Source organism: Grammomys surdaster, unplaced genomic scaffold (assembly GCF_004785775.1).
Source record: "Grammomys surdaster isolate TR1022 unplaced genomic scaffold, NIH_TR_1.0 130, whole genome shotgun sequence".
NCBI lineage: Eukaryota > Metazoa > Chordata > Mammalia > Rodentia > Muridae > Grammomys > Grammomys surdaster.
Window position 1 is genome coordinate 7786733 of NW_021604588.1, and position 24364 is coordinate 7811096.

The 24364-nt window shown below is 40.2% G+C and overlaps 1 protein-coding gene across 5 annotated transcripts in view; it reads right to left on the reverse strand.

Annotated features, from left to right (window-relative positions):
• The window catches only part of Dnm3 (dynamin 3), a 459396-nt gene that overhangs the window by 392579 nt on the left and 42453 nt on the right, over positions 1-24364 (reverse strand). For all 5 annotated transcript variants that reach the window (XM_028757965.1, XM_028757957.1, XM_028757948.1 and 2 more), the window contains exon 2: positions 5469-5542. In XM_028757965.1, the coding sequence (XP_028613798.1) occupies positions 5469-5542 (74 nt within the window). The remainder of the gene's footprint in view (positions 1-5468; positions 5543-24364) is intronic.

Consider the following 24364-nt stretch of genomic DNA (forward strand, 5'->3'; position numbering starts at 1 on the left):
CCTCCCTCCCTCTCTGTTTCTCTCCCTTCTTTCCTTCCTTCCTTCCTCCTTCCTTTTTTTCATGTATGTCTGCTTATGTGTATGTGTGTGTGTGTGTGTGTGTGTGTATGTGTATGTGTGTATGTGTGTTGATTGGTTGGTTTGTTTTTGAGACAGAGTTTGTGTTGTGTAATGTTTTGAATAGGTATAGCCCACCCACATAGACTCCTGTTTGTGAATGCTTGGCCCATAGGGAGTGGCACTACTAGGATACATGGTCTTGTTGGAGAAAGTGTGTCACTATGGGGGAGGGCTTTGAGGTCTCACATGCTTAAGCTATGGCCAGTGTAGCTCACAGTCTCCTGCTGCCTGCAGATCAACTCTTAGCTCCCTCTGGCACCATGACTTTGTGTACACCACCAAGCTTTCCACCACGATGACAATAAACTAAACCTCCTAATTGTTAGTCAGCCCCAGTTAAATATTGTCCTTTATAAGATTTTCTGTGATCATGCTGTCTCTTCACAGCAGTAGAAACCCTAACTAAGATAGTTTCACTTTACAGCCCTGGCTATCCTGGAACTCACTGTGTAGCCCAGGCTGCCCTAGAAAACTCACAGAGATCTGCCTGCTTCTGCCTCCTAAGTGCCAGGCTTAAAGGTGTGTGCCACCACCACCCGGCTCAGCTAGCTTTCTTATACAGCACAGTCAGGCCCACAGGCCAAGGGATGGCACAGCCCAAAGTGGGTTGGGATCCATACATTAAGGCAATCAACGCAATTCCTCTGGTACAGCTCCCACTCTGGTGATTCTAGTTTGTGAGAAAATATTAAAACCAGACTTCACAGCCACATTTTATACTGTACAGCACCCAAAATTTGAAGATGGCAGGTCAACTTTTAATAGATTTATGTTTAAAGTACATAAAAGTTGAGCACAGCCAGGAGGTTTCTCACAAAGGAAAAAATATTTCTGTATTGTGAACAGCAGCTGTCAACTCATCTTTGTAACTGCTGACTTTTACTTTTTTATACTAATATTGAAATAAAGCAGAATAAACAATATAACAGCATTCTGAGAGACATTTTCCATAGAAAGGTCCTTAAGCAGTCGTTTCTCCCAATGATCAACAGAGTTTACTTCTCAAGGCTTTTACAGGAGCCTTTAACACAGAATGAGCTGGATTCGGACAGCTTAAGAAGCCACTTTCTGCTTCAGGTTGGAGCAGAGAATATTACATTCCAAATGACTCTGTCTGGAAGCAAAGGCACTGGAACATGTTCCATGCTCTAAGTTGCTCATCCAAAGCATTTGCTGAGCCAGCAAACAGTAAGGTCGGGTGTCAGGCTCGAGTAGAGCAGTGGGGCTGGCAAATACTTCAATTTTGCAGGGTGGTGAATAGCAGCCTGTTGTCTCCCTCCCGCTGACAATGAAGTCTGACACTGACAAATGCTTTCCAGGCTCTCAGTCTCCTGAGTCACACCTTAAAAACACTCCTACAGAACTTTACAGTGACCTGCCCCTTCTCATGGTCACCTTTATGAATAAGGGGCAGGTCGTCCTTTTCCTAGCTTTTGCCACATAGTATATGATTTCTCGGAATGCTCTTCTGTGCTAAGCACCAAGTGTCCTGAAGCAAATGATGTGCAGGAAAGGTTACAGCACTAATTAGTTGTCTGGTTTAGTAACTAGTATAGCAGGTGACGGAGATAAGAAGCTAAATGTTACTTAATGGATAGCATGTTAGAAACTAGAAGGAACTTATAAATTAGCTAAGGGATTTTATATTTACATATTTATGCTTTTCACATAGTATATGAAATGTATGGTATGTTATATATGGTTGAATATATGGTATGTTCTAGACTATAAAAGCAAGCACTAAACCCCCCTGTGCCTTTAGTTTTGCTTTGTTTATGATGTCTTATGAACGTACGTTAATTGTATGTAAGGATTTTCATCACAGCATTTGGTAAACACTGAGATTATACTATCCTATGGATACTCACAATCTGCACCCCAGCCAGCACTGGGGTTGCGGAGAGACTGTTTCACTTTGCTGAGTCTCTTTTTTCCAAACTTGGAATCAAAGTTCTACCTCAGAAAAACTCTTGTAAAGGTTAGGTGATAAATATCAAAATGTCCAGAGCAGAAAGGGGTTTGGAAAAAAGAAGGGCTAGTCACTAACAGTTTTCTGCAGACCACCTGTCTGAGGCAAACCAATTCTGTCTAAGAGTTTTCATAGTGGTAGCTTTTATAGTCCCCCATTAGGATGGCAAGCCCAAATAGGTCAGGATACTCCCAATATGCTCTGGCATTCCATGCCATTGGCCAGAGGGGCCAGTGCGATCTGAGCACTGATCTTACCCAGCTTTCCCCACCTGTGCCTGCCAGCTCAGCACCCTGAGTCTAAGGCTATGAAAAATGAGTTCAGTTTTGTTCATTACTTGGAAACACTAAAATCTATCATTGGAGTTCTAGGAATTTCAAAACCCAATAGAAGAAAGTCAAGAGAGATCAAGGATTTATCAGTCTGTTGTTCATTCGGTGACTTGACAACAATAGATGAATAGGGAAAGAAACGTAAATAAATCAGTAGAATTCATTCAATGGGGCAAAGAGTCATAACCAGTTGTAGGGTAGGAATGGAAAGATGGTGAAACATGACAGGATGGTCATATGTGTTGTTAAATGACTGTCACAATGAATGATTAAATAGAATACAACAAATCATATCTACTCATTGTTTAAAATTAGGGATAAACTATTTCCTGCCAGGACAAGCAGTAAATAATACATATATAGTTAAACATAAGAGGTGTCTCTGTCACAAATAGGAGCAGTGTGTGGTTGAAAAGAACACAAGTCACAACTAAGGGAACTAGGAATAGAAGATTTTGATTACCAACAAATGCCCAGCCTCTTCCTGAAGACAACAAATGGATGACGAGAAGATCACTGAAGGAGTCTCTGAACTCAGTCCAAGTACAGGCTTGCCCACTCCCCACACGTCGCTGGTCCCACAACCCCCACCCCCACCACCCACTGCAGAAGTTCCTGCTTCTTGCACACAGGCAGAGGAGTTCTCTCTTAGTCCACCCTCCATTCCTCAGTCATTCTAGTCCTGGCCTCTGCTTAAAGTTCTAATCTCCCTGTTGTACTCTCATGAACTGCCTCTGGACGAGGATGTCCCTCCCCCCAGCAGCACTGCGTCTTTACTTCATTCCCTCTTGCTCTTCTCAAAAGTTCCCTGCACCTCCACACCTACTGACCCCACCCCCGCCAGTTAAACTTCAAGCACATAAACTGCATGAATGCATGACTGCATGCCTGCTCTCTTCCCTTGCTTTCTTTTCTGTCTCTCCTCCTCCTTCTCCTTCTCCACCTTCTTCTCTTCTTTGACTTCTGTTAGTTGCTTTGTTTTGCTTCTGTTTCTGTTCATTGAGTTAGGCTCTCACTATGTCCCCACGGCTGAACTGAAACTCACTACCTAGATTAAGCTGGCCTGAAGCTTGCCTCTCACTCCTAAGTGCTAATCCAGCCTTTTCTTGTTATCTAATAGTCTGTGAACTTATTTTCACTGGTTTAAATGAGATGGAAAGTTCCACAGGAACTTTGCCTGGAGTTCCTGGAGTGAGGTTTGCCTGGTGGCACACATTGTTCTTCAAGAAGTAGTTGTTGAAAGAGATTCACCTTGAGATTAACCTTGAGATTCACCTGCCTCTGTCTCCCTGGTCAATGCAACCATGCTCAGTATTTATATGGGTGCTATGGATTTGAACTCAGGTTCTCCTGTTTGCAAAGTAAACACTCTTACTCAGTGAGCCATCTCCCTAATCCCTTTTATATTTCTTTTGTTCAGTGCGTTCTTGAGTGATGCACTCTTTTTGGTGCTAGTGTAAATGGAACTGGTATTACATTTTTATCTGTAGATTGTTCATTGCAGGTAGATATAATTGAGCTTGACATATTGATCTTGAAATTTGCAATGTCTGGATCTCACTCACTAGTTCTAATAGCATATCAGTGATTCCTTCATATTTTCCATATACATCAGGAACCATCTGTAAATAGACATCATTTTACTTCCTCCTTTCCAATCTAAAAGTCTTTTCTTTCTTTCTGTTCTCAAATCTCTTTCACTAAAACTTTTAAGACGATATAGAATAGAATTGATAGGAGCAACCATGTTTATCTTATCCTTCATCTTAGAGCAGTGGTTCTCAACCTGTGGGTCATGAATGCCTTGACAAATCTCCATTTCCAAAAATATTTACATTATAATTTGTAACAGTAGCAAAACTACAGTTATGAAGTAACAACAAGAGTGATTTCGTGGTTGGGAGTCACCATGACACGAGGAACTGTATCAAAGGGTCACACCATTAGGAAGGTTGAGAAGCACTGCCTTAGAAAGCACTCCTTTTTTACCAGTAGGTGTGTTAGCTGAGGGGTTTTCACGTGTGTGTTAGGCTGAGGAGTCACCCCTCTACTGAGACAATCCTGTGGGTTTTGCTCATTTTAACTCTATTGATATGGTGCACTATTACATTAACTGGCTTTCCAAAGTTAAAACTATAATCTCACAGTTTTTGAATTAAAAAAAAATGATAGATTTCTAGAGTATTGAGGAATTTGGAACTCAGGATAGCTAAAATGGTCTTGAAACAAAAGAATAAAACAGAAGTACCACTTTCTAAACATATGTCACAGAGCAAAGGTATATAAGCAATGTGGTATTAGTATAAAGATAGAAGTAGAGGTCTGAGACTCCAAATATAAGCCCACATAGCTACAGTCAAAAACATTCTGTCAAGGATTATAAGAACACATGAGGCACAAAGAATAGTCTTTTAGACACATGATGCCCAGTAATTGGTTGGTTGGTTATCTATGAGTAGAAACTGCTCTTGGACTTTACATAAGACTTAAATTTTAACTATATGCACATATGTGCCTGAGTATGGGCACATGAATACAGTGCTCACGAAGGCCAGAAGAGGGTATTCGATCCCCTGGACCTGAAGGTGCAGGTGGTTGGAGCCACCTGATTTGGGTGCTGGGAAATGAACTCAGGTCCTCTGAAAGATGAGGAAGTACTTTTTAACCACTAGAGCTATCTTTCTAGTTCCCTGAATGCTTTAATTTTATGACAAATTAGTCACACATATAATATACATACTTGCAGAAAGAGTACACACCGAAGGAGCGTTTATGATTATTTAGTGCTATGAACTTATATAGGTGGATTACAATAAACAAATATTTTCTTGACAGAAGAAAGTAGTGATCAATGTGCATGTAAGACTTCCTCTTCACTGTATTCAAAGGAATCAAAAGAACAAAGAGCATTCTAGAGAGAAATGCAGCCAGCTGCTCACAGTGGTTTAAGAAGTGGTTTGTTGGTAAGTCTAGTGCCCAGAGATGAGCATGACAATTGCCATGCGGTGTGCACATCTACCCAGTAAACATCCTCACTAATTACTTACCTGCTTTAGAGGTGACGAGCTGGAGTACCAGAGGTCTTCTGGTTACAATGCCTGAGCCTCGAGGAAGAAAGTCCCTGAAAACAAACAAGAAACAAGAGATGAAGGCATTATGGGACTGTAAACTGGCACCGTGGTAATTCTTCAAGTCTCCAATCTTTCAATGTATTCTCTGTCTCAAAACAACTAGACCCATCTATGAAAGGGGCACTTGCAAAGTTCAAGATGAAATATAGCTTGTGTGAGCAACTGATCCCTTATTGCATAGTTTCCTCCACAAAAGACACAGTTGTTTACCTAGGTGGGCTTGCTTAAGTTCCCCGGGTTGCTCTTTCATTTTCACTTTCAGAGCATCTGAATTTTTAAAATGGTCTGATACTGAAATCAACCCCAGAACTTCTGATAACTACAAATCAGTATTGGCTTTGGCTTCAACATCAATATGAGCACCATCAAAGTGATGACCATTATGAAGACTGGATGATAGTGGATTTCCTAAATTTTTTCTCCAATAAGAAGATCCACAGAATGTGGTCTCAAATGGGAACAATTATTAAGTCATAGAAATTAACACTGGAAAAAATATTGCAACTTCAGTTGTCCTTAGCTCCTGTCAGGTGGGAACTTTCAAGAAAGATTGCGTTGAAAATGACATGTTAATGTAGGCTAAACCACACCAATAAACCTGCAGCAAAGGAAGTATTGCATTAAATTCCATAGGCAGCATCATACTCATCATTATTGATTCTACAATGCAAAAACTTCACAAGCACCTGTATCTCAGCTTTTTGTCTGTGTTGATATTTTCTCTTATTGTTGCTGTGTATTGGGAATTGAACTCGGAGGGCAGTGGGTGTATTGTCTAAGCACTCTCCCTCTGACATATATATATATATCTGCATCCTTCTTGTGACTTTTTATTTTGCAATAAGGTCACACTACATTGCTCAAACTAAATTTGAACTCACTCTGTAGCCCAGACAGGTCTTGAACTTGCAATCCTCTGGCCTCAGGCCCTGCTTATGTCATAGTCTTAAAGCATATTTACAATGCCTTGAAACTGTAGAGAGAATGTGACAGAATTCTATTCAAAATAAACCTTTGACTCAATGACTCTGTGGGAGTGTGTCTCAAAACAGAGTTTTAAGACCATGTGAAAGTTAGAATTTGAGACACCCAGTACCCAGCCTTAGTGGTGAACACTCACTCACACTTGATGGGGGGGGGTGTAAACTCCCAGGAGACCCTAACATTTGCCAGGGTTTGCTCATCAACTCCACGGCCACACTGGTATATGAGAAATCCAGAGGCTTCAAAAAGAGCTTCAAAACAATGAAATTTCGACACACAACAACTTTTTAAATAAACACAAGTTTATTTAAAGCCCGAGCCATTGGAGGCACTGATGTTCTCAGTGGAGAGTCACAAAGATAAAATTAAGCAAAATTTCCTCTATAAACATCATTTTGCCAGTACTAAAATATATTCTGAAAGAGTTCATTATAATGAACAGTCCCTAAACTAAGCTAATGGTATATTCCTCAGTCCCAAGGGCCAAGAACCATGTAGAAATTACTATATGCTGCTGAAATACAGAAGAATGAGAAAAGATGTGTTTGAACTAAAAAAAAATGCCTCCTAAATAAATAGTATTTTTATTCATAAATAAATTTGCCTTGACTGAGCATGGTGGTGTACATCTGTAACACCAACACTCAGAGAGATGAGGCAGGAGAACCCTGAGTTCAAGGCCAGCTAAACTACACAGTGAGACTCTGTCTCAAACAAAGAAACAAAAACACAGAACAGAGCAGCTATGTTCTGTGCCTACAACCAAAAGGGAAGGAGTTCATTTGAAAGTCAAAATGAATGAAGGAAAAGCTAAACACCAGAGTAGAAAGCTGGAAAAAAAAATAATCTGTGTTTCTGTGAATCAAGTTTGAGGCTTTATAGATGCCAAAGAGAAATGCAGGGTCTTAAATGCCTGAATACTGCCATTTAAAAACTGAAATGTTCACCAATAAAAGAGGGATAGAGGAAATGGAAGGGAGAGGAGGGGAAGGGGGGTGAAGAGACTTGTTGACTTTATACCCTCATGCAGTAGCCTGTTTCAGCTTGTGTTTGCGACTATACATTTACATGATACAGTCTTAGCAGCAACTCCGTCTGGATATGACTGACATAAAACATAAATAATATTTTCAACAACTAACAAGTTTTAGGCATCTGGCTGAAAGCAAACCCACATATATTTTAATGCTTTTCTCTACCTTCTCAAGCAAAAAAAGAACACTGCATTGTGAGCAGACATCCAGCCTCTTCCCTCACAGCCTGCCTCTAACACATACTCTCACCAAGCATAAAGACATTGGGTGATGAGATTTGGCTGCCTGGAATTCGCTCCTGTTTCACAGGAGCCTCTACTATAAGACAAACCACTGGAGAGAAATATCTCTCTAATCAAGAAGTTGGTGCTCAATCTGGCCCCCAGAAAACACACCTCCTTCTGATGATCCAGCAAAATTAGAACCATATGTTCAGAACCTTCCTGCCTGCTATGTGAGCTGGGGGCAGAGGACCTCAAACGGAAGACAAAGAACACCGGTTTCAATACCACCTCCTTCACTGCACAAGCAAAATTCTCCCAAAATGTGTTTCAGTAATTCTAACTAAAACACAGATCATATGGCTCAAATGAAATGCAGCATATGGCAACCCATTAAAAACCCAAGCACCATAAAAATGCACATCCGTATTGCCATAATTATTGCTACATTGTGGTCATAATGTGCCCCCCTAATATTGTACTATTCTCTTGCAATAAATGTTCTAAGTCCCTAGTTACAAAACGTTAGCACTTTATGAATGGAATCTGAGCTAAGGGGCCACAGACCCTGTTTGAACTACCCTCTCAGTGCAGGCCAGCTGCAGAGGTTTGGAATGCTCAGCTTGTTATCCCTGCCTCCATCCACACCAAGCCAGGCACTGACACAAACAATCTTGAATAATTCATTAGCCACTGAGTGCAATCATCCACTTGATTTTCATTTCTTCTGTGCAATAGACAGTTGGCTTTTTGTCTCACATCAGCATGTCTTATGAGGAAGTGAGTTTTCTACATTGAAGTAGGGGAGCTAATGTCTGTACCTTAGTAGTTTTAATTTAATACATGTGTTTTCCTTATTATAGTCTAATTCACACACATAAATAGAGAAGAGGGAGCAGAGGCTCCATTTAAAACACACATGCACGCACACACACACACAGACACACACACACACACACACACACACACACACACAATCATCCAAGCAACCAACCAAGCAAGCACCTTTCATTCCAGTCTAAGCATGAGTTTTTCAGACAATAAGTACATGCTTTTCCTACTTTCATAATTGCTAAGGAAAAAAATAATTTCTATCATCCTATAGAAAGAATGGAATTTGTAGCATTTCTTACTGGCCTTTTCAGATTTGGTTGCCAAGAAATAGTATTTTTGCTCCAGTAGGAAATGGTTGGACTTTGGAAGCCCCATCAGGCGAGTGCAGCTGCTGTCTCCAAAAATGTACACAGGATTTCCTTCTGGACAGCAAATAAGTATAGAAATGGCTTCCTTCAACAGAGAGGTAAGTGGCCATTAACCAAATGATATTAGTGCTTTGACAAGCATACTCATGACCTGTGCTTGGAACTTCTGTCCCAGAGGCATCCTCCGGCCAGCTCCTACTAGAACTTCAGCAGTTAACTCTGTCTTCCTTCTTTAGCTCCCCCAAATAAGCCTCTGTCTAAGCTTTCAACAAACACTGGTCTGTTCATAGACTTGTCCTCAAACTTATGTGCTCTTCTAGGGCCAATTAGATGTCCAAGTATTTCATTAAATGTCTACCTCCCCTTTCAAAGAGACTCCTGGTTGCTTGTTAGAGTCTTTAACACACAGGAGAAGCAGTCTTGAATTTGCCTCTTCAACTGGAAAACAGCTAAGTGGCATTAAACAGATGAAAGAACAGCAGATCTTGCAATTTATCAAACATTGGCTGAAATCATTGAATTTGCTATTTTAATATGCTTATTTAAAATAAAAAAGCATTCACCAAAGTATAAAGCATGGAACACAGTGTTGACCTGTATTACTCCTTGTACAAAGACATGGAATAGAATTTGAAGAAAACAATTGTTTTTAATCCAAGAAACATCATACTTCTAAAAATTAGTCTTTACATTTAAAAAAATCTCTTAAAATTATTGCTTCGAGTATAATTTTCTGTACTGTAGAATAATCCCTGTGGTTGTAACATCTCGGAATACCTCACAAGAAAGTGAGGAAGGTAAGAGACAGGGACAGAAGTAAACAAAAGCAGATAAGTATTAAACACTGCCTGCCCTGCTCCAGGAAGTGCTGGGGTCCCATGTCTCATTCTACTACAGAACAGAATGTGCTGTTAAGTGCCTCAGTGCTTTCGTGGAGGAACCCTGAGCCTCACCACCCTACACTGCCACTTCAGCTGGAGGAAGTCATAACACCAAGAGCCTCTGACTCTTTGGGAAATTTCCACTGCAGTTTCTGTCCACCTCATATGTTATTGATCACATTAAGGATATTAACATTTATTTATTTGTAGAAGATCACATGTTGTTGATGCCAGCCACTCTATAAAGTGATCGTTACTAACATCACCTGGGAAATACAAGGTCATAATTACAGAAAACTTCCTGCTTTTATACATCCAAAAACAGTGACATCCACCCACAAAATTCAAAATTTCTAAGCTACCAAATTAATCATGATCAATAGTTCCCACCAAAGCATCTAGAATGTAAAGTTTCTGTATCCAAGATCTATAAATTGAATGAAGACAGTCCTCAGTTTACAAATACTATGCTATATCTACCAGAATACACTCAGCTACAAAATTATTTATAAATTTTTAGTACCAGATTAATGAGTCTTAGTACAAAATAGAAATACACCACTTTCCCCCTAAATCTCACATTATACTTTACTCTCTTTAACTAACATGAAAATAAATTGCAAGAGAGACTATTAAGTAGGCTGCTGGCTGCCTAGCCAATGTCCATTTTTCCTTTCTTATTAACACAGCCCAAACTTCAGTGGGGATGGCAACATCTCTAACATTAATAAATAAATTAACCATGATCCCCCAGATTTCCTTGCAAAAGCCATGCCCCTCGATGTGCTCTGTGTGGTGAGATATCTTTGGAGATTGCTGAGCACCAACCAATGGTTTCCCTAACACACTCTGACTTCAGCCAAATGTACTCTTTGCCCTTCCTCCTCCTTCCTCTGCCTGTCAGTCATCTGTGACTGCAGTGCTGCAGTGCTCATCTCCACACAGTGAGGCAAGGCGATCCAGTGGATAGAAGCCATGTGCCCAGGCCAACAGAGAGAACAAGCCACAGAGAACCTAGGACGCTGATAACATTACAGTCAGTGGAGCCAACCTGACGCTTCCTGGGAAGAGGAGGGAACAAGAAATATTGTGCTTTAGAATCGTGTTTGCAATTTGCTTTTCATTGCTGCCTCCTTATGAAAACAGTATTTGATTGTTTTACCTCCTCACAGTTTCCCTTTGCAAATCTGATATCATAAATTTAAGTTTATCTGAAGATTTGATGTATATATTAGTTATTTAAACTTAAATAGAAGATTCCTCCAAAAACCAATTTTAACCTCCTCGGGGGAAATACCAGGCCTATCAATAATATTTTTAAGGGCCAGAAAATAAGAGAACTGTATTTGTTTGTGAATATATATATTCATACATATGTTGTAAATATATATGTGTGTATATGCACACACAGAGAAAGAGGAGGAAAAGGAGGAAGAAGAAGAGGGGAGGAAGAGAAGAGGATAAGAAGGAAAGATGAGGAGGAAGGGGAGGAGGAGGAAGAGGAAAAAATACAAACTTGCACTGAATACATCTGAACTGACACCTGGTGCCAAACATGTCAGTATTTCGGTAGCAAAACATGGATACTCACTAAGAGAGATAAGCTGAATAGCCCCGTGTCACTGAGGTGGTGTTTGCCAATAAATGAGTTCTGGCTAATGTAAGTTTTACTAAACATGTTACAAAAATAGTATTTGGTTTTTACAGCACTCGGCATATTTGAAATTGTAGAAGAGATGTAAGTACTCATAGTAACACATAGCAAACAACAAAAGGTCAGAGAAAGTTAACTCTCAGCATCACAGTCACTACTGGGTTGTTTTTTCAGAAGCACGTATATCTCTCCACATCAATAAAAGGTGATCTTCTCTTGCTAGCACAAGCATTTGGGTTAAGGGTAAGTCGCATCGTTATTTACAATGTGCGTAAATTTGTGCGAAGCGTGAAAGAAAACTCAATCAAAATAGATCTTTAATCTTTTTACCAGCACCCTTGAGTGTCCCTAGCTACCTAAAGATTTCATTTCCTGAGAACTCTCTAGATCATTCTACCTTCTTCCACAATAAAGGGTTAATTCAAAACATGGAATAATCTTGAAAACTAGCAAAAGACTCAGCACACATTCCAACCACAGTGTGCTTGATTCAAACACAGAATGAACCAAACCTCCTGGTATCCAGAGTATTCCACACGCGTGCGGCAAGTGTTATTTCTAGCCACTTAAAAGCACCACAGCAAAGAACTCAGATTCTTAGAAAAGAAAAGGTCTCCATTCCCATGAGGAGAGGCATTTATTACCCCTTAATGGACTTCTTTCATTGCCTTTCCACTGACGCATCTCTAATTGTTCCAATTATAACTGCAAGTAAAAGAAAACCCGTGATGGTAAAAGTGTGTAGTTCAATGTGTGCATTGTGAGAAGAGGTCTTACAGCATAAACCACACACACGAGTAAGTACACAACAGCATGGATCTGGACAAGTAATATTACAACAGAGAGGGAGGAGATAGTGTGGACAAGACATTGGGCAGGAAGTCAGCTTGGGTGCCAGCTGTGAGCTCACCACACCCTTGAATCTGTAAGAGACCAAGTTTCTGCCTCTCTAAAATGTAAGGACTGGAGGAATAGCTTTTAATGTCACCATTAATTCTAACACTCTTTCTGTCTCTGAGGCTGGCCATCAGTCAAGATGCTCAGAATCCAAATGCACTTTCTAAGTAATCTTGGGGCTTCCTACTACTGACTTCATATTTTCTGTGCTCATACATTTAAAATGTTTTAAAATTTTAACTATGTATCTATATAGGGTAAAGAATTAATGGTATATTACTTCAAAATCATGATGCACAAATCATTTTTTCACCCCTACACATTTTCCTACACTGATAATACTTAGTATCTCTGTAATAGCTATTCCTGGTTGTCAATTTGACTATATCTGGAATGAACTACAATCCAGAACTGGAGGGCTCACCTGTGATCCACATCTTGAGGCTGGAAGACACAAGTTTCTGACCTGGATCTTGGTATAGAGATCTTGAGCCATAGTGGCCATGAAAAGCTTAGGCCCAGGCAAGGTAGTACACGCCTTTAATCCCAGGAAACTGAGGCAAGATCTCTGAGTTCAAAGTCAGCATGGGACAAATCAAGTCTCAGATCCAGGCATGGCGGTACACACCTTTAATCTGGGCCACACCTTCTGCTGGAGACAATGGAAGAAGACTCACTCTTTGCCTGCTTGCTCTTATTAGCCAGCATACCTGTTGGAACCTACTTCTACAGAAGACCAGCTGAAACAACCAACCTTGTAAAACTGAGTAACTACTAGATTCTTAGACTTCCCATCCACAGCTGCCCATTGTTGGGTTAGTTGGAGTACAAACTATAAGACATCACAACAAATTCCCTTAATAGAGACATTCCATAAATTCTGTGACTCTAGAGAACCCTGACTAATACAATCTCTGAAGGAAAATAAACACCAATTAACTGAAAATTAAAACTCCTGAAATTTGGTAGAAAAGATAAAACAAAAACCTTCTGACACAGTAGGTGGGATGAAATATTCATTCTGATTCAAGAATTCTGATATTAACAAATTGAATCAACAAAATGTAAGAGTGTCAAATTAATTACCTATCTGTGCAATTTAATCACCTTTGTTATGATGAATGAAAATGTACAGTTCTCATCAGAAGCCACATGCCAGTACCTCAGAAGGCATAAATTCCAGTCATCACCCTCCATGGGTTGTGTTCTGGAAGTTAACACATAAGATTCCTATCTTATTCTCTGAGTTCAGAGAACTTGAAAAGCAATCATCCATATCTTCTAAGTTTGGGATTGTAGGCACTAAGTAAATTCTGAGACCAGTTTTATTGATCATGTCCTACATAGTTTTATAATACAAAACCAACAGACTGCACCTGGAAGCACACATGCACATCACACATACATGTGTACACACACAAACATACGCAAATGCATACACACATATATACACATACATGTACACACATACACACACACATATACACACACATACACACACATATACACACACAAACATACACACAGACACACACAGAGACATACACACATACACACATACAGACAGACAGACACACATACACAGACATACACATATACATATACACATATACACACATATACATACACACAGACATACACATATACACACACATATACATACACACATACATACACACATATACACAAACATACATACACACACATATACACACATACACATATACACACATATACACATACACACACATATACAAGCTGTGTATTTTGTAGAATTTTGGTTTCCATTTTGCATTCATACACATGGGAGGGTCACAATGGACAAAGGTGGAATAGTGAGAGCAGGAAGGGGTTAACAGGTCAGGAATGGGAGGAGAGGGAGAGAAGGGAAATACAAGGAGGGATAATTGACCCTTAAGACCTTTTGAAAAAGTCCCGTGGAAACCTAGGATCACAGAGAACGTATTATTTATCATGTTTTTAAATGTCTCTGGAAAACTAAAGTCCATACCACTTGTGAATAAGTATAAGTTGTGGTATTTTACATCTATTCCAATTTTGTATTTCAACATAAAGAAGTTACCCCTGAAGAAAGAAACAGAGACTTTTAGAGGTTTAAAGTTGTTTTGTTTGATTTTTTTTTTTTAATCAAAGGCTTTAAATTCCTAGGAGATGGTACCGTAAGCCCTACTAGAGCTAAGGTTTCAAATTGTGGTTCAAGGTTAGTGTCAATGAGAAAATAAGATCTGTGTGATGACATAGAAGACGTCGTAAGAGCATGCTGGAAAGGAATAGTGGGTGGAAAAAACTGGGGATTAGATGAGAAGATAAAGAGCAAAGGGAACGTGGGCCACCGAAGGGGTCGGGCTTTCTATGTATGATTTGGAGAGAGACTGAAATGTTTTGTGCGGAAGGCGACATGAACTGCGCTACAGTTTAAAAGAATGGTGGCAGCTAGTAAGAATACACTATTGCAGTCCAAGAAGAAGGCAGAAGAAACAAGTTGGAAATGTGAGACTAAGAGTCCAGCACTTTGGGCCACAGGAGGAGCGATGGAGGTGGGCCACAGAGTAGGTGGGGATGGTCGGGGTCAGGATATACTTAAAAGCAGATTTTAGTGCATTTCAACTTTTGAAAAAAAAGTAAATGAAGGGTTATATTAGACTCTTCAAATTAAAGTAAACTACTAATGAGAATTTTTGCTAAAGTTACCTCACTGGTTCATCTCAGTCATAATACTAATTTGCAGTGGGACACAAAGAACAGGTCTCACGGTACAAGAAGCTGTGGGCCTTTGTGATAGGTTATTTAAAAAGTATTTAATAAAGAAGAATTAAATGTGTTTTTAAACAAAGATAGATATAGATATAGATTAGATATAGATGATATAGATATAGATGATATATAGATATAGATATAGATATAGATATAGATATAGATATAGATATAGATATAGATATAGATGATATGGATATGGATATGGATATGGATATAGATGATATAGATATAGATATAGATATAGATATAGATGATATAGATGATATAGATGATATAGATGATATAGATATAGATGATATAGATGATATAGATATGGATATGGATATAGATATAGGTATAGATATAGATATAGATATAGATGATCTAGATATAGATATAGATATAGATGATATAGATATAGATTAGATATAGATATAGATTAGATATAGATTAGATAGAGATAGAGATAGATTAGATACAGATTAGATATAGATTATAGATAGATAGATACATGTATATATGTATATATCATGCTAACGTTTGACAAGCATCTCTCTAGCGTATCTTTGAGCATTAGCGATGGAGATGAGGTTAAGTTCTCCAGCAACAGCCCCTTCCCTTAAAGTACATAGTCATGCTGAGACCCCACTCCTCCTACATCAGCCACGGGCTCCTCCTTAGAACTACACCCTCTACCTTCCCCCCAGTCTGCTGCATGTCTCAGTCACTGTAATCCCACTCGTGCCTGCCTTTCACCGTCTACTTGCTCCAAGTTCACAGTCCATCTCCAAGTCCTGTCTAGCCAGGCTCTTTGTCCTACAATAAAGATAGTTTCCAATCAGTCCAAGTAAAACATACTTAAAGTACCTCCCTTGCCACTCGGGGGAGAGGGACAATTTTCTGATAGTCATTGCATTAGATAAGAAGCCCTCTTTCTAATTTATAAGAACCTTTCTCTAACTCCAAGATCATGTTGAGGACATAATAAACTGACTGTTGTCCTCCACACCATAAATAACCTCAGCTTTCTCAAGACATGTCTCCTGTGCACCAAGTTCCTCTGTTCCATGGTGATTGCTAATGGAACCCTCCATTCCTTCTCTTTAATGTAAGTGATTTAATTCAGTCCACACAGCCAACCTGACTCAAGCAGGGTAGGACTTTCTGCACTTGGCCAATTAAGAAATGAGAATTATTTTTAGACTCCCTAATCACTGCTTATACAAAAGAGAGACATGAATTATGAATGATAAGGAAGCTTTTCCAGGTTGTCAGGTAAGGCTGAGAACATTCTGGAATGAATATCTAAAGACTGGGGAAGTATGAAAAAGACATTTTTATATATGTATATATATTTATATATGCACATACATATATATAAATATGCATATATGTATATGTGTGTATATATTTATGTATATGTGCATATGTAAGAATGTATGTGTATGAAGTTATATAAACTGCCCCACTAGAGTTAAGATGTAAGCAATATCACATCATTTTGTTTGTCAATTTTAATTCAATGTATACCTAAGACCAAGATTTAGCTTAGAAGTCTAAGATTACATTCTTTGACCCATTTGACTATATTAGAACCTCAAGGGTGTTACAATGAAGAAAAGGAAGCAAATCTTGTCTGTAAGGATGTTCACTGTCTGTAGCCTAGGGCCTGGTTAGAGGTGATTTAGTTCCATTGATGATATCCTTTGTTTATCCTCTCTGCTGAGTTGGCTATGAGTATCTCCCCTGGCAAACAACTCCCCTTAATACTTACATAGCCATTGCCACCTCAGAAACCTCCAGGCCCCTCTTAAAGAGAATTCTAGCTTTAACTACCGACAAAAGGAGGAGGAGGAGGAGGAGGAGGAGGAGGAGGAGGAGGAGGAGGAGGAGGAGGAGATCATGTTAAGTGAAATAAGCCAGTCACCAAAAGACAAACACTGCTGCTGTCTCTCAAGTACTCACTATCCAAACTAGAAATAAAAATAACTAAAGTCTTTGATCAATTAAATAAAAACACTCTCTCCTTTTCAACAAAGATTATCACTTGGGAACACATTTCTGCAGCATCAACAACACTCCAGGCTACTACTTTGATTTGAAGCCATTGTCTAGAGTTCAGACTCTGGCTTGTGAAGGACAAAAGCATTTCTCACAGCCGGAATTCATGGTCTTGGAAGGTTTCAAGGCTAGTCCCACCTGGGTGTGAGCAGAGTCACCTCCACTCACTCAGGAGCAAGCACTCTTATTTTCGTTTCACAGAAGTTTAGCTCTGTTCATTGGCAATTACCAAAGAACAATTAAAACACTTGTTCCTTTTCAATAGTGAAAGAGACACTGCAGGCCTCTCATATTTGATTTTAAACAATCTCTGCTACAGACTGCCTCTTTGACTATAGACACTGAAAGGAAGTAACACTGTGCTTTAGAGTGAAAAAAAAAGTGAGTCTTTGCTGCTCCAAAGCTAAATATTTTGTTTTACAGTGCTGGAATAGAGTCTGGAATAGGGCTGCTTTATTATTAAAACTCTGACTACTTATAAATCTTCTTATCACCCCAGAGGAAAAGACTGACTGAAGATGCACTGTGGAAAAGGAAGCTTCAGTGGTGTCTAGACAGTTGTGTCCTCTTAATCTATAAACGGGCTGACAATACCTGCTACCAGTAATTTATATAAGAAGCACCAAGACTCAGGCATCCTGCAAACAAATTAAAGGGAGACCCTTTGGGAAAGGACAGGTTGCAGCCAGCATTTCATTGTTGGCATTGTTTAAATGCCAGGAGTTTAAGCATTCCTTGATAGTGCCAGTTACTGAATGATGTTAAAATATAGGGATGTCTTCTGACCCTGATAAGCCTGTACCTCTTATGCTACCATTGCTATCTCCTTTGGAGGCATTTCGATATCTCTCTACCCCTTCTTAAGCTGTCTACATTTTGGGTACCACTTCTCCCAGGCATCACACTTTCCTTCCTTACCCCTGGTCATCAGCTCCTCTCTGGTGATGGCTGTGGCCTCTGAGAGTTATTTAGGAATGACTGGACTCTGGCAAATAGCCTGAAGTGTTCTCTTGACAGCAGTCCATCACTAGGATTCTGGCACAGCGTCTCCGTTGCTCTGTGCCCACTTCATTCACTTCCTGCCTTTTAGGGCTCTCTTCTCAGGTTATATGGAAACACTACATATGTAAAAACAATTTCCATGACATAATGCATAATGTTCTAACTGTTAAAATTACAGAAAGCTTGGCTTTCTCAGTTCTAGCTGTGGAAAATATGACTGCAATCGTGTCAGCTTCCTGAGGACTCAAGGCATTTCAAGGCATTTATCATACACACACATTATCAATATTAGTTCTCTGGACTGTAAAAGAGTCAGGTATAATGGTTCTTACTACTCTCCTGTCAAAAGTGAGATAAAGAGTCAAGGGACTGGCTCTATACCACTGCTCATTAGTACAGAGTTTGGGCTGGAACCTGACATCCTGATTTTTACCTCCTCCCTTTTTCTAAGAAAATGCTTTCCAAAGAAGTGTCTCCCATTAGGAAATAGCATGCCCTCACTGCCTTAAGGAGGGTGTGTCAGGGATATCCTCTGTCCCCATTACCTCAAGGTTGATCCTTTTCCATTGGGAAAAAAGTATTTGTGTAGATCATGTATTAAACTAGAGGGAAGAGATCTCAGATGAGAGGGACCTTACAATTTTACTTGGAAATAAAAAAGTCGTGGCTCAGACGTAAGCCCTTGGCTTACACTGTAGCATTCACAAGGATGCGGCCCCATTCGAGCACAGTCTATGAACTGCTATATTTAGAGGTAGTGCCACTTTCTGAGGCCTTTCAGGCACCTCAATACAGTTATTCATCTGTGCCCAGAATCCCAGTCCCTAACACCTCCTCCTCTCTGGCAGCCGCTTCCAGCCAGTCATTTCCACATTCTGACTCTCTTCATCTCTTTATCGTTCCCAACCTTTTCTCTTTGGTGTTTTCTCTCTCTCTCTCTTTTTTAAAGTGTTCCAGCTTTCTGACTTCTAAATAAAGGCCATCGGCCACCCTTGTGGTGTGGTGGTATTCCTGCACCTGCAACCACTCCTCATCTTCCCCCCACAGCAAACTCCAAACAGGATGATTTTAAAGTACTACGCTTCCCTTCCTGATTCCCTAACACACCAAACTCTGCAAGCCATTGTCAGCAAAATCACTAATGACTCTATTTCCAAAAAAAAAAAAAATAGAAGAAGACTAGAATGTATCTCACTTCTTTAAATAATGTATTAAGTCATTGCCCCCCGTCAGCAGTCTCTCTCCTCTCTCTCTCTCTCTCTCTCTCTCTCTCTCTCTCTGTCTCTCTCTCTCTTCTCCTTCTTCTTCTTCTTATTCTTATTCTTCTTATTCTTCTTATTCTTCTTATTCTTCTTATTCTTATTCCTCCTCCTCCTCCTCCTCCTCCTCCCTCTCTCCCTTGATGGCACTTTTCTTCCTCAGTCAATTGTCTCTTCCTTTCTTCTAGGAGTTTTCTTCAACCTTCTACATCTTCTCCCTCACTCCCTCCCTGATCATGGTTACTGATCATGAATAGTACTGCAGCCCCAATCTCCCAGATATCTAAATACTATATTAACCACGTTCCCGTAAGCTACTTGGGTGGAGTGAGGATTTATTTCAGCTTACAGTTTACAGTCCATGGTTGACGGGAGTCAGTGCAGGACCTTGAGACAGGAACCTGGTAGCAGGAACTGAAGCAGAGACCACGGCGGAGTGCTGCTTACCAGCTGACTCCCCCCATGCTGAAGCTCCAAAGCTCAGCTTTTTCATACATCCCAGGATGGCACCAGCACCGAAGGCTGGGCCCTCCGATATCAATCATTAATCAAAGACAAAGCCTCACAGACTTGCCCACAGGCTAACTTGATGGAAGCGATTATTACACAGTTGTGGTTCCCTCTTTGTTACTAATTATTTTCCGTCAGGTCGACAAAACCTGTTCAGCACACATCATGTCACAGGCACCCCACACTCACCGGATCTCACACTCTTTCCTCTCTGAATCTAGCCCTCCCTGATTGTTGCTGTGGTTGTGAAAGGCATCCTGGCCACTCACTCACTCACTAAATTATGAGTCTGGGCATCTTTCTGATCTTCCTCCCAACCCTTACCGGCCCAGCTGGAACCTCCTCACACATCTGTTTCCAGTTCTCACCCTCTTTTGCTACACAGTGATCTCCTCACAGCTCCTACATCTGCCATCCCCTTGGGCTTCTGCCTTTGCAAACATAGCCACTACTAGATCAAGTAGTTGCTCAATTTTCCCTTAAGACAGCTACAGCCTCAGTCCCCATGAAGACATCTTTTATCCACCTAAGATGGTCTACCATGTCTCTATGCTGCAGACCCACATTGTTATATCCATCTTTATTATGCATTATTTGTTTTGTTTCCCAACCAGACTATCAACTCCCAGGGAACAGGGACCACGTGTACTTCATTCTAGATTTTCTGAAGCCTAGTAAATGTCCTGCGCTATCATAGTCTCTAATTAATGGTTTTTGTGGGGTTTTTGTTGTTATTGTTGTTTTGGTTTTGGTTTTTAGTTTTTTCGAGACAGGGTTTCTCTGTGTAGCTCTGGCTGTCCTGGAACTCACTCTGTAGACCAGGCTAGCTTCGAACTCTCGAACTCAGAAATCCACCTGCCTCTGCCTCCCAAGTGCTGGGATTAAAGGCGTGCGCCACCACCGCCCAGCATTATTGTTGTTTGTTTTTGTTTTTTTCACGAATGAGCAAACTAAGCCTCGGTAGCACCCATTGTCCACTGTGGTGCTCCGGGCCCCTGAGAGAGCACTGTTCATCACTTTCCTCAAATACTGTCTCTCTTAGGAAAGCGTCCCTAATCCCATCCCTGCTCTCTCCTGTGTCGATTAACCTAATTGCAACGCAGTGAAGGAAAGGCGAGTGCTTACTTTCATAAGCTGATCTACTGGGGACACAGGAAGAAAGGGGAAATTCATCTGTCATTTCTCTTGGAACTGGTCCTTTGCTCACCTAGGACTCTCTAGGAAGGCGCATTCACATTTGGAAGAAAGGAAAAGCCCCACACAGCATAAACCTCCCCTCCATTTGAACAGGGCAGCAGTCCACAATAGAGCTTTCAAAAGGCCTTACAGATCCCTGTGTGGTGTTTCTCATGAGCCATCACATGGCAGCGCTGAGGAAAAAGCATCCCTGCACCAGGCAGGACAAAACAGAGATGAAGCCTGCCCGCTGTGTTCCTGCTGACTCTACTGAGGCAAGGCCACTGCTCTCAGCTGGGAGAGAAATAAGCCTCTCATTCGCCTCGACTATGCAGCCTCCCCACCCCCGCCCCGCAACCCCCACCCCGCCCCCACCCCACCCCCGGAAAGGCTCAGAACCTCCAGGGTGGCTATGCTCTGACAGCTCCCATTAGCGTCAAATACCACTCAGGTCCCTTTCTCTTCAAGAGACAAAATATAGCCTCCTGACCAACTAGCACTAAAGTAAAATTGTTATTAGAAGTCAAATAGACATCCAAAAGGAGAGCCCTCTCACCCAAATTAAGTAATCACTAAGAAAGAGGCAAATGAATAATTCTCAAGGGAAAAATGCTTACAATTGAAAAGGTAAGTTAACAAAATCCAAATGTGCACGGTGACATCACAATAGGGTAGATCAGTGGACGGATAAAGGATGTAAATATACACACACACACTCATGCACTCACACACATGCACGCGCGCGCGTGCACACACACACACACGTAGATATATACACACCTTTAAACCCTATACTATTACAGTCTAACATAATAAAACACCAAAATGTTAAAGGTAGTTAAATTTCAGTGGATTGGATCATAGCTGACTTGCTTTTCCTTGTATTTTATACATCTTTTTCTAAATGTTCTTTTAAAACCATTTATTTTTAAGAATAATGGTTTTTAAGTAAATCAGTCTCCTGACAAGATCCTGAGTCTGTAGGTTTTTATACGTATATTTCATTTTTGTTTACATTCTGATGGATCAGAATAATTTTTCCATGAGTCTTCCTGATGTTTATGAGAGAGTCTATGAGAGTTATAGAACAGTGTATCAGAGGCGTGACACCTTCAGATGTTGAATTTAAAGCTCCAGAAACCAGGCTCAAAATGAAAACAAGAATGAGAATTATTTATTTATTTTTCCTATCAAGAAGCTTTCTAAAGCAAAGTCAGTTAACCAAGGGGAAATGTTAATACTAGCCAATCAGGGTGAATATCATATCATATCTTTGTCTATTGTAGAAAAGTCAGGTTAGTAATGTTAAATGAAGTTCTTAGCAGAAGCAAAGTAATTTCCAGATATTTTCCATATGCCATGGGCCCATGACCTGCCCTGTGAAGCTGCAGGAGGGGTGAGCCCTTCTCTACCTGAAAAGGTTACAGACAATACATGAGAACTTCAATAAAAAACGCAAACGGAAGTATTCATCCAAAGAAAGTTGTACAAGACCTCCATTAGCCCATTACGTTAGTGTTTAGTGAACAAAAAATAACAATAACAATTCAACTATGTGATTGTATTTTTCTGTTCATCTAGTTGGTTTCACCAGCCAAATTGAACAAAAACAATATTCAGCCCCCAGGTATGGTCGGAGACAAACCAGGGGAAGAACAACGGAGACAGGTGGAACCCATCACTGAAGGATTCCGGAAGCTCTGTGTTACTGACATATGCTGGACTTCACGAAAGCTCGTGAATAGTTGGGATTATTTGGAAAGATCTGTGTTTTTAACTCATTTACCTGGTGTCTTAGTCACGGTTTCTATTACTGTGTGATGATAAAACACCATGACTAAAAGCAACTTGGAGAGGAAAAGTTTCATTACAGTTCTACAGCACAGTCCATCCCTGAGGGAAACCAAGGTAGGAACTCAAACAGGACAGAAACTAGGAGACAGTAGCTGATGCAGAGGCCATGGAAGAACATTGCTTTTCACTGCTAGTTTAGCTTGCTTTCTTTCAGGAGCACCAGCCCAGAGAGTGGCACCACAACACTATGCTGGGCCCTCCCTCATCAATTATCAAGAAGATGTACCACAGGCTAGCCCATGGACCTATCTGGGTGAGGACATGTTCTGAAGTTTTCTCTTCTAAAATGACTATAGCTTGTGAAAGTTGACATCAAACTACCCAGTACAGTACACATCCACTCACTAAAGCACAGAATAAACTCATCAACCAAAGAAGTAATTCTCCACAGTATTTTTTTTCATCTAAAATCAAAAGACTGACAAGGGGCAGACATGATTATCCGTCACTTGTCAAACCCCTGTCATTTGTTCTTCTTATTAAAGAAAGGTCTTGCCTATAATAGTTAAAGTCAGTTAAGAAAAAGGGCTTCAAGTAAAACTGGATTCAAAAAGGCTACATAAACTAGTCCATAAAACTCAGCAAATCAGAAGCCATGAGTCCTGAGATCATTCTAGCCATCCAAAAGCTGGCTGACACTGAGGTCAGAGCCCAAGATGGTTAATTTGAGGTTCTAGACCCTAATTCTATGTCACACATGCAAAGGATGATATAAAAAAATATATTTGTTGAGCGAAGAAACATAACACTATTTCATGTAGAAGAAGTGGCTGGCTAGAAGTTCACTTTAAAATGACTCAAAATGTTTAAAGTGTTCAGAGGTTCAAAACCAAACCAGAATAAGGGATTTATTAAGGCACAAGTAAGGGAGGCCACTTGAGAAAACAAAGTTTCACTCTGTTACCTACGAAGTTCTATTTCATAGCTCAGAGCGGCAGAGCCCAGCACAGGGCAGATATATTTGAACTAACGTGTACTCTACTTTGAAAATGTAAATAATCTGGAGAGGATAAAGGAACGTGACTTTTAAAGTAAGTATTTTATCAGAAAAAAAAAATTGCAGGAATTTTTGTCAGAGTGGCCACTAAGTATGTAAAATGTAACTATGTAATTAAGATGATGAGATGTTTGTAAACATAAAATTTAACTATTTGTTCTTATTTGTCACTGATTCTCAACCTTCCCAATGCTCGACCCTTTAATACAGTTCCTCAGGTCGTGGTGACCCCCAACCATGAAATTATTTTGTTGCTACTTTGTAACTGTGATTTTGCTACTGTTATGAGTCAGAATGTAAACATCTGATATGCAGGACATCTG